Source organism: Labeo rohita, chromosome 11, assembly GCF_022985175.1.
Source record: "Labeo rohita strain BAU-BD-2019 chromosome 11, IGBB_LRoh.1.0, whole genome shotgun sequence".
NCBI classification, from domain to species: Eukaryota; Metazoa; Chordata; class Actinopteri; order Cypriniformes; family Cyprinidae; genus Labeo; species Labeo rohita.
The window spans coordinates 6,419,418-6,431,559 of record NC_066879.1 but is presented as its reverse complement, the minus strand read 5'-3'; the positions used below and the strand labels follow the sequence as shown (position 1 = coordinate 6,431,559).

The 12,142-nt window shown below is 34.2% G+C and overlaps 1 protein-coding gene across 5 annotated transcripts in view; it reads left to right on the top strand.

Moving 5' to 3' along the window:
- Positions 1-11,570, top strand: part of ect2 (epithelial cell transforming 2) — a 43,792-nt gene extending 32,222 nt beyond the window's left edge. For 3 of the 5 annotated variants that reach the window (XM_051122431.1, XM_051122429.1, XM_051122427.1), the window contains 2 exons: positions 2,690-2,988; positions 10,705-11,570. In XM_051122431.1, the coding sequence (XP_050978388.1) occupies positions 2,690-2,977 (288 nt within the window). In that variant the 3' untranslated portion in view covers positions 2,978-2,988; positions 10,705-11,570. The remainder of the gene's footprint in view (positions 1-2,689; positions 2,989-10,704) is intronic. The other 2 variants (XM_051122432.1, XM_051122430.1) reach the window with 1 other exon arrangement.
- Positions 11,571-12,142: the final 572 nt, after the last annotated feature.

Genomic DNA, 12,142 nt, shown 5'->3' with positions numbered 1-12,142 from the left:
CTGTATTTCTTTATTTATTTATTTTCTAGACTCTGTTTTATTGGTTTTAATAAAAAAAAAATCAACGAGAAAGCATGTCTGATTAATGGACATCATGAAACTTACACAATTTAATAGCAATTTATTAAAAGTCAAACAAAAGTTGAGGCCTATGAAATATTTTATTTATCTTTCAAATTCCATTTTATTTTTTAACAAATATGTTTTCCATGAATTTCTGGATGTCGTTTTAATAGTTCCATTACATTTAAATGTTGTTATTATTATTTTTTATTAATTCATTTATTAATATACTGTGTAGTATATTTACATTTTTCTGGTTTAAAAAAAAAAATTCTGGTAAATATGCTCTCTGGTAGATATTCCTTAAAAATAAATAAGATATTTCTGTCGCAGTTTCTTTAATTTAAACCAAAGTTTTATTTTGTCGGGCTGCTGTGAAGACCTTTAAATCATTGGATGCAAAAGATAAATCCACCCAGTGGTATTTTTGTAATCTTTATAAGAAATATCCCCTTTTTCAAATCGAGCCATTTTCAGCTTCTTGTCGGTTTGACGTCACACCGACAAAGTTCGCTCCCACGATAGTTGATTGACATGACCGTCTGACCTTACTGTGAACTAACTGAACTGTGAACAGTTCATTGTGTCTAGAGATTGTTTATGTGTCCATGTGCTCATATATTGAAGCGACAGAGGCTGAAAACGCTGTGAGCGTCATGTGTGCTTCACTATGTGTGTAGTACGTGAAACCGCACAACTGCGCCATTCATTCACACAGAGACATGCAGAACATGCAGGATTCATATTTAAATTGTGTTTTTGCAGCTTAATATTCACAGACAATAGTCCATATCATGTTGTGATTTAAGTATACTAACCTATTTTTGATTTATTCATTCCAATTTAGGCAAATTCTGTGACATTCCGCGTTATACAGTAAATTCTTTATGACTGGATTCTCCATTTCCGTCTGCGTTTTCCGCACTGTGGAAATAATAGGGCCCTAAATTACTCCAGTCTTCAGTGTCACATGATCCTTCAGAAATCATTCTAATATGCTGATTTGCTGCTCAAGCAACATCTATTAGTTTAATCAATGCCGATGTGCTGCTTGATGGAAACTGAGATACATTTTTTCATAATGCTTTGATAAATAGACAGTTCTAAAGAGCAACAGCATTTGTTTACAATTGAATGTCTTAAAGAAGAAATCCACTTCCAGAACAAAAATTTACTGATAATGTACTCACCCCCTTGTCATCCAAGATGTTCATGTCTTTCTTTCTTTCTTCAGTTGTAAAGAAATTGTTTTTTGAAGAAAACATTTTAGCCTTTTTCTCCATATAATGGACTGATGTGGTGCCCCGAGTTTGAACTTCCAAAATGCAGTTTAAATGCGGCTTCAAACGATCCCAAATGCGGTTGTAAACGATCCCAGCCGTTTTTTTTTTTTTTTTCATTACAGTTAGGGTATGTCAAAACTCCCATCACATGTTCTCCCTCAACTTCTAAATCATCCTATATCACTGTTTTACCTTTTTTGTAAAGGGTATTTAAAGTATTTAAGTTGTTTTTTTTGTTTTTTGTTTTGTTTTTTTTGTTTAAATGAAAATAACTGATATATGATAGATGAGACCCTTCTTCCTCAGGTGGGATCATATGAAGCAGCATTTAAACTGCATTTTGGAAGTTCAAACACAGGGCACCATAGCAGTCCATTATATGGAGAAAAATCCTGAAATGTTTTCCTCAAAAAACATAATTTCTTTACGACTGAAGGAAAAAAAGACATGAACATCTCCTTTAACTGCCACTTCTGATCAAATGCATCCTTGCTAAAAAAACGTTTTAAGTAAAAAAGTTTTAATTTCTTAAAAAAAAAAAAAAAAAAACTAAATGTTGTCAGTATATTCTATACTATATTCTATATTCTATAAACTATGTTGTCAGTATATTCTGTGAGACCTGTGAATACCAGTGCCATGACCAAAAAGCTTATTGGCAGGTGCTTTTGTTTCTGTTGAACAAAGAACAAAAATAATTTAATTCCTCTGAAAAGACTTGTCATATATGAGTAGGGGCCATAGGGAGTACATTGTTTCCAATGAAAATCTTTTTGTAAAAAATGTTCACTCAAGGTGTGAATAAGCCTTGAATCCAAAATATTAAACTACAATGATCGGTCTTTTATTCAGGCACCCGTTTTTTGTTTTTTTTTTTCTCCTAAGAGAACAATGACTATTCATTGAACTGTTAAGAATAATTTTGACACACAAATTGTTCAAATATTTCATACTTGGGTGTCATTTAGTCAAATCACACTTGGTGTAAATATGTATTTGTGTAAATTCAAGTCTTTCATACAGTCAAATTGCACCTTTTAATCTTATTTTTTTTTACAGATGAACCTTACAGGTTGCCTTGGTCATTCACTCATGCTTTTCTTTCCTTCAGCATCTGGGGTCTTGTGCTCTTTGCTCCATTTGAAAAGGGATATTTTTACCTTTTTCATTAAAGTGATTCATGCACTGCTAAATATTTGAGAAATCCCTACGTTCGTAACAAGATCGAGCTAAATTTTTTCTCTTCCTCTTTCAATTTTAAAGCGAGGGCGTGCGATGTAGAGGCGGTGGTGCAAGATGAGGTTAATGCACTCTCTTTTTCTCTTCCCTCCGTGTGAGTGTAGATGTCTCGTTCTGCCTCTACGTTCAGTCTGACGGGCTCTATTAAAAGCGCAGTGGTTCAGCGGTCAAACTCTCTGGACCATGCCCCGCGGCCCAGGGTCCCGGTGTGTGTCCGCACTCCGTGCAGTCCAGAGAGGGCTGATGAACCGGCAGCTCCCGAAACCCAGCTCAGACCATCCATCCTGTCCCTCCCAGCGGCCCAGCCCGTAGCTCCGTCCCGAGAGCTGCTGGCGCCCCCAAAGCCTCAGCGCAGGTTCCCTGGGTCCCCGCGGCGGGAGACCCTCCTGTAGGACTCGCAAATGTGAGCACAGCAGTTCTGCCTCTTTGACTCACTGTGACTTACTAACTCACATCTGGGGACGGTGTTAACACTAACTCACTACCGCACGGATGGGCTATGGTGGCACTCATTTATTATAGATGATCTGAGGACAGGTTCAAAAGGGATAATTCACTTAAAAATTAAAGTTATGTCATTTCCTCACCCTCGTGCTGGCTCCTCTAGGACTGGCTTCAAGTCATTTACTGTAATGTTGAGAAATGTACTAGTACTACACTATTGTTTTCCATCATGAATATGAATGAGGATCAGGACTGTCATCAAATGATAAATAAAGCTCCGTAATAGTAACTTAAATTTTGTTAACTTATCCGCACCCAGCTTATATGCAGCAGCTATAGTTTTATTTGTATTTTACATATTGACGCTTGCCACGTTGTGCGTCATATCAATTTCATGTCTTCAATAGTGCAATTTAGTCTTAATCCTGTGTCAGTTGTACTTTTAGTTATCCAAACTTTTTGTTTAGTCAAGTTTTAGGCGACTACATTTTTGAGCATTTTAGTCTAGTTTTATAAAATGAAAACATTTGTCATACTGTATAGTGGTTAAATTATGTTGCTAAAAATTATAATCACAATGATTGTTGTCATCTGAGAAATTTATTTTTACATTTCAGGTATTGTATGTTTACCAATAGACCGATTATTAGTTTGTAAACATTCGGGATGCATGCGCATCATGGTTGCAGAAAACCCCGGACAGACCAGAGAATTACACGGATACGGTACAAAATAGTTGCATTTAAAAAGATTATAGATTGTATTGATTAGATGTCATTTTCAAAATGTTCGCTGCATATTACAAGAGCTTGTCACCCAGCGATAAGCACTGTTTTTTAATGAAATTGACATTAGATAGTCTTACAGAAGAGATGATGTTTTTGTGGGCGGAGCCTATCTGGTGGCAGAAAGTGACAGTTTTCAAGTGGCAGTCTATGGAGCCATGGAATAAAATATAATGAGATCTAGGAAAACCCAACACATGGTGAAATTTTACCATTTTTAGGTTTTGATACCATATGAAAGCTGGGTTTAAAGCCCTTTCCAAAACTGTTTTTATTTTGTTCATAGCTTGAACGTAACCAAAGTTATGGCTGTCGTAGGTTGGCTGATAGCGATGATTTTCAGGAATGGAATTTTGAGAAAAACGGCTTTAAAGTGAGACAGCTTTCACTTTACGGGTTTAACGAGAGTTAGGGCTGCACGATTAATCGCACGATATTGTGAGGCGCGCTTAGTCAATGAAGCCGGTACTTTGATTAGTAGTAAAGCTCCATCACGTGCGTTCAGCTGGAGCGGCAATTAATACACAGAGCCGTAAATCACTGACAAGCTACGCCAAATCGCGCTCATAATCGAATGCGATTCATCTGTATCGTGCGATTAATCGTGCAGCCCTAACGAGAGCTGTGTGTCAAGTTAAGAGCACTATACTGCATCATTACACAAACAGACTAACGTCTGTTTTCCATTGTTTGTCATGTGCATAGTAACTTGTTGATCACCCATTTTATGTTTAGATGGCACGAATAATGCAGCCTACCCTGTAGTAAAAGCGAGCGCAGCGCAACTGTTCGTGCACTGTGCATAAAACAGACTGTCATCGGACTCCTCCCCTTTAGGCACATCATCATCTGATCCTTCATCTCTGGATGTGAAATAGTCCGTTATAACATTGTTTAGGGCACTGACGTCACCAAGATTGAGCAGACTGAGACGAGTAAGATCAGTTAAGTGAGCAGCTGCAGTACTTTAGATGGCGTTGTTGCTCTCCACCATCTCACGAAATTTAAAAAATAAATAAATAAAATAAACTTTGCGTGCCGTAGTTTATTCAGGACTGGCTGAGAATGGGAATTGATAGCTTTTACTAAATATGTTACATGGTTTATTTTGATAGGTTAACTGTTTTTGTGGTGTTAAGGGAAAGCACCTCAGCAGCGCGTTCTTAACATAAGAGAAAGACAGTCATTTCTGTTTGCTGAATAAATGCCTATTTTTCTGCACTAAACAAGTGAATTTTACTAAGATATTTTAAGATTTGATAGACAAGATGTTATAGAATAATAATTTAATAAAAACCTAATTTTGACAAAAAAAAAAAAAGACATTCGACCTATTTTTCGAATTTCCTGAAAACGTCCCAGCGCAACATCCGGTGTTATATTTCAAAATTCTGACTTTATTTTGCAATTCTGAGATTAAATCTCACAGTTCTAATAAGGGAAAACAACTCGTCATTCTCTCTTTTCCCCTCGGCTCAGAATAGGAGATTATATCCCACACTTCTGCCGTTTTTTTTCTCCTCAGAATTAACACTATTTTTGAGTTATAAAGTCCGGATTAGGAGAGATAAACTTGCATTTGCAAGAAAAAAAAGTTAGAATTGTGAGATAAAACAAATAAATGTTATGTAAAAATGTTAATGGGTTTAAATAATGTCATGCTGTAACTGTAGGGCTATTGCAATACGTCCCCTATGAAAAGCATATGAATTATATGTATAAAATTTTTTTTTTTTTTTCTTATTCCATGGATTTTACCAGTTTACCTCCACTTGTTACCAGTGTTTTTCTACAACCACTATGCACGTGCAGCTGCAGGTGACATAACTGACGTCTACAAGGCCCACAAGGCCATCGGCGCAGACACAGTTATTGTTAACTATTTTTATTGTCGTCTCGTCACCGTCTGGTTTTGCTCATGGGAAGAAAGCTTTTTTCTTCATAGATTTTGTTAACAAAATTAACAGTAGTCTTTAAATTTATTTTACATTTTATTATTTTATTTATATTATTATATTTTATTGTTTTATTTTAGTATTATTTGCATGAAGTAGTTATTAATATTATGAATTATATTTTATTGTTATATTTTGTTTTAATTCTAGTTTAACTTTTAGAAATTTATAGTGCTTTTATTGTTTTATTTTGTATTTAATTTATTTAATATTTTTAGTATTTAAAAATAAACAAATAGAAATTAAACAGAAATGTTGCTTGGGCAGCTAAGTGAAAATAAGTTTTAGCTTTTCATCTAATAATATTTTATTTAATTTCAGTTTTATTTAAATAATAGAAAATCACTTTAATAGTTTTCGTTAACAAAAACAACCCTTAGATTTGGACAGCAGAGGAAAACCTTGTCCAAAGTGACACAAAATGTAGTATATTTCTTGCTCAGAACTATTAGATTACAATTGTAGCACAAGAATCATATAAAAATATTTATAATACTTATTTAATTCTCCATTCGCTTTCATTATGAAGACTTACAAAAAATGTAATGCATGTTTGACATAAATTGAATAGAACAGAATAGAAACATTAAAATAGAGACATTAAAAAAAAAAATAAATAAATAAAAATTAAATAGAGACAGAACAGACATTAAAAGAATAGAACAGATTTTTTCAGTTCACTAAATTGTCTAAATTGACTATTTTATTTATAAAATAAAAATATTTTTTGCTTCATTCAAAAAAAAAAGTGATGTAACATGACAAAATTAACAAATTAATACTTTTTTTTTGAAGTTTCCCTTTAACACAGATGTCAGATCATGTATGCAGGGTGTAATATGAGATCTCAGATGCTTTTGTAGTTCCATGATTCTCAGTATAATGTCGATTCTTAAGTAATTACTGTGGCGTACAATGTGATTTTTCTTTTTTCCATAAATCCCGTATTTTTACTATGATACTATTAGGAGATCACGTTGGCATGATCTATGGGTGTGACAGCTGTAAAGTATCTGACGAGTGTGATTTAATCTCCTCCTATTTCTAATTAGATCCCATAAACTATCATCTGTATACTGGAGTGTGTGCGTTTCATGGCGTTTTAGTGTTTCGTTTAGCACACTTGAGGCAATTCATCAAACAGCTTTTTTCCCCTCATTGCCATCGGCCACCTTTATTGATCCCGAGGCCTCCAATGGCAGTGCAAGGCCACCTTAATTCTTATTAAGCAATGCTAAGTAATAAGATTATTGGTGTGCGTGTGTGAAAGCAGCCTGGTGCTTGTTATATCTGTGAGCACATTAGGAGTAAAACAAAATAAATTGGGTTGTGGTTTGCTAACCTCCTTTCCACCCTCACATCTCTGTTTAAAGGGAAGAATACTGTATTATTCTCTGCATGGAGGTTAACACTCCTTCGGGTAAAGCTGATGGTTTTGAAGGGTGAACACTTAACAAGGGTCAACCGTGTGCATTCTTACCACAGCGAGCTTGTAAAGCCAATATCATTAACACAGATTTCTCTCCTCGCCTTTTCAAACCCTTCTTGAAAAAACTCACAAAACCTGTGAACCTCAGACTTCTGCGAGAACGCTTACATTTTAAAAAAGGCTAAACACTGGCTTTTGCTCAAAAGACAAAAAACCTCAATGCTATTTAATGAGTTCTTACCCTAAATCCATGAAGATGAGCTGTAGTTCTGTAGACTTTATTAGGGATGGGCGGTGTGATGCTTAGTATACCATGAAGTGTTATTTTCTTTAATTTACAGATCAAATTAGGGCTGTCACGATTCCTCGATTCGATTTGAGTACTCAATTTAAAAAAAATTCTCGATTGCAATTTGCCCATGTCTGGTAACTGGCAAAATATCAGGTTAACATATCATTAAACATATTATTAGACCGTTTTTTAAAAAGGCATAATATATTAAACCCATTTAAAAATCACAATAAATAAATCATGTGAAGCATCTCAAACTCCGTCTCTATGTATTATAACGTTCATCTAGGAAAGCGACATTTTGAAATCATTTATAAACCTGTGCGAACACGGGAGAATACACCATGTTTCTAAACATGCTGTTTATCGCAATTTCAAAATAAAAGCTCAAACCCTCACTCTGACTTTACATGTTTGATGTCCACAAATTCAAAAAATTATTGAATGAAATGTTGTTTAGTCAATATTAAACAAGGATCAGATCGGACAGTAAAGTGTAAAAACAATCACTGTGCCCTCTGCAGGCATTTGTTATAATGCATAATGTATGTTAGCACTATATTGTGTATTCTAACAGTTTTCTTCAAATAACACTAAATGATTATTTGCTTTTGATACTTCTTTTGAATTAATTATGAATGCCTCATTTCTATTGTATATGTATTTTAAGTTATTTTAAAAGCTGTTGTTCACTTGGGTCTATTTTATTACGACAGAAAATTTTGTTACAGTTATCTGATTATTCGATTAATCGGCAGAATAATCAACTGACTACTTGATAATGAAGAATAGATGTAAGTAATGCATTATTATTAGGGGTGTCAGTTTAACACTTTAACTTAATTAATTTATGAAAAACAGTTAACACACTGGCCCCGTCTCCAAACCTTTACGTCATCGTTTTTTTTTTTGTTTTTTTTTTTCATATAGTTGACTGTTGACAAATATGATGCAGGGCAATAATTCCACAAATGTAGTTATGCCATAAAATTCAAGATATTGGTGCAAAAATGTCCCTGTATGTGTTCCATCTCATATTTATATATATATCACATATCACACAATATCACACGGGCAGCAAAAGCAATATGACACAAGTGCTGATTTTGTCCCGATCTATCATGAGCTTAAATGTAATTTTATACAACAGTTCAGGAAATAAGAAGTTGATTATTGTGTTATATATTAAACACAATATTATGTGTTTTTGCTCCGAACATATTACCTCTGAAGCCATTGCAGAATTGTTGGACGTCTCTGAGCAACACAGCAGAGTTTAGTTTCTGAATGAATCCGCGTTTTGAATGAATCGTGTGAACCAATGATTCAAAAGCTCATTCATAAAGAGAGCCATTTACTTCATTCCTGAATGAATCAGCTGTTTGAACGAATGAATAAATGAATGACTCATAAAGACATTTACCACCACCTGCTGGCAGCTTTAGAGTATCATTTCTTTAAACAAAAAAAAAAAAAAGTAAATAAAATAAAATAAGATACATAAATGAAACATTTAAAGGGATATTTTACCCCCCTACAAAAAAATTAACAATTTAATGTATTTATTATTAAAAATTTAATTCAAAGGAGAACTCCACTTCCAGAACAACAATTTACAAAAAATTTACTCACCCCCTTGTCATCCAAGATGTTCATGACTTTCTTTCTTCAGTCATATAGAAATTGTTTTTTGAGGACATTTCAGCATTTTTCTCCATATAATGGACTGATATGGTGCCCCCGATTTTGAACCTCCAAAATCCAGTTTAAATGCGGCTTCAAACGATCCCAAATGCGGTTGTAAATGATCCCAGCCGAGAAAGAATTCCTACAATTTATATACTTTTTAATGTCAACCGCTCGTCTTGTCTTACTCTGCTTGGACTGTTTTTGTTCCGGTTCGTGACAGTTAGTGTATGTCTTAAAACTCCCATCTCATGTTCTCCCTCAACTTCGAAATCATCCTATATCGCTGTTTTACCTTTTTTGTTAAGGGTGTTTGATCTTCTTTGCATGTTCACTTTGCAAAGACTGGGTCGGTACTTCTGCAGTGATGTAGGATGAATTTGAGATGATTTTTGAAATTGAGGGAAAAAATACGATTGGAGTTTTTCAACAATACACTAACTGTCTTGAGTCAGAATACACAGAGTTCATGGAGAGAGAGGCAAGACGAGCGTTTGAGATAGATAAGACCCTTCTTTCTCGGCTGGGATTGTTTACAACCGCATTTGGGATCGTTTGAAGGTGCATTTAAACTGCATTTTGGAAGTTCAAAATCGGGGCGCCATATCAGTTCATTTTATGGAGAAAAATACAGAAATGTTTTCTTCAAAAAACATACTTTCTTTACGACTGAAGAAAGAAAGACATGAACATCTTGGATGACAAATTGTTTCTAAAGCTACAATTTATAATGTCTACTTTATATTTTCTAATTTAACACAAAAATAGCTTTAAATAATCTTTTGTGGGGGTTTTCAGTCAAATTTATTTTGCGATTAATTACATATTTTAATCGAGTGACAGCCCTAATTATCATGTATGTAATTTTTGATAAAAATCTAAAACAGTAACAGATATTAATGCAGTTACAATGCATTATGTCTATGCAAATGATCCAAAAAACATAAAATCTTAATTGCTCTAAAATGTTTTCTCAGCTACTTTACAACAACTTGCTGGACTCGTGTAATTTAGGCTTAGATTTATCAGTTTTTATAATATTATTTCTACTGTTTTGAGTTGTTTCTTTAATGCATTAAATATCTTAAATTTGTAAATGAATTAATTCTCTGGATTATCCAACGTAGGCATAGCACTTGTGATTTTGTTGTATAAACTATTTTAATTATAGCATGGTATAATGATAATCACATGAAAACCACTCACACCATTTTTTTTTTTTTTTTTTTTTTTTTTTTTTTTTTTTTTTGGGGTCATACCGCCCACTCCTAGACTCCAGTATGAGTAGTTTGTAAAAAGAGCCCTAAGTGCATTACAGCCTTAACCAACGCTTCAACTCTGTATTGAATCTTTAACAAGGTCTACTGGGTATAAAAAAATGCACCAAAGGTTAACACATCCACCACGTACAATTCAGCACACTTGAGTCTTAAACTAATTACAGAGTGAAATGGAAAAACCTAGAATAACCCTTAAACTATTTTTTCATTGCTGTATTACATTTCTCTTTTCCATTTTCTTTTTCCAGGCTGTTCATTCCCCATCCATGATGAACCTGTCCTCCGCCTTTGAGAGGAAATATCATACCTTCAGCCGATCCACAACTCACCTGTTCTGAACTTTGCATCCAGCGTTGTAATTAATTTCCACACTATGGTACCACGTCGGCCCGACGCCTCCAGCCCGAGCCCCCACATGGGTTTAATTTACAACTCCAGATCCCATCAAATGAAGGACGGCTTGTGTTGATGTCAATGTCTGGGCATATTTAATTAGCAATAAAGAGACATTTATAACTGACATGTTCTGATTTTATTAGAAGGGTAGAGTTTCACACAATTATTAACCACTGAAAGTATTTCTTAAAGTTTTATAAAATAGGGCCTAATCTAAACTAATCTAGTTTTCAGCTTTTATAAAGCTATACACATCTAGCCGTTGCATTTAAGTGAACATGCACTGAGCTGCCACGGTAAGGTCTGGTTTAAACGCATACTTTTAGAAGTGATTTTTATTGTTGATTTAGGGATTTTGGTTTCTAAAAGTCAAAAGAGTGTTGTTGTGGTCAGCCCTACCATATTTATTCTCCAGAATCACTTCTATAAATAGTTTATGTAAATCTTTCTTTTAGACTGTATTTATGTGTAAATATTGTATCTTTCCTCTTTGTGATTGTGTCATACTAAAAACAGTTTGTCTCCGTTGCTTGTATTGTTTTGTAGTCTCTGCACTTATGTCATGTATTCATGTTTCACGTTTGTCTGTAAAAGGGATTCGTATAATGTCTTTGCCTACTGCAGATTTGTTTGGAGTGGGTGGTTTTATGTTATTGCTTTGACTACTTTTGAAGGTGACTTCATTTATTCTTTATCAATAAAAGAAGCGTTAAGCCTTCGTCGTGTTCTAGTCTGTTTGAAAGCCGTTATTTGTATGTATGTAGGAATCTGTCTGAAATGAGCTGTTTTATAAGATCTCATCTTCTACTGATGTGAAATCCAGACTATTTTTTTTTCTATTTGTGTGGATAGAGCACATACGAGTCCACTAGGTAGTCCATATACGATTCGATTATGCTTTACAAGCTTGCGATTTGTTTTGATTCAATTTTAATTTGACTCAATATCAGTTAATCTGGATCTATATCAGGTAAAGTACATACCAGATTTTCTCAAGGAAAAATCTCAAAACTAATGCTGTAAAATTAGCATGAGATTCAGTTGGTACTATAGTACTGTAATATTGAAGGTTAAAATTATAATACTAAATTACCTAACTAGATGAGTAAAGTTTGAGAACAAACTTTAAGTTGGCTTGAGAAAGCCTAGCCTGAAAGTTTGAAGCAGTTGTAAAAGTATGGAAGCAGCTAGCATGATTTAACACATTGCTTACATGATTTAACATGTTGTTAGCATGTTTTAGCATGATTAGCTTATTGCTTGTATTTTCATAGGCTGATTACAATGTTG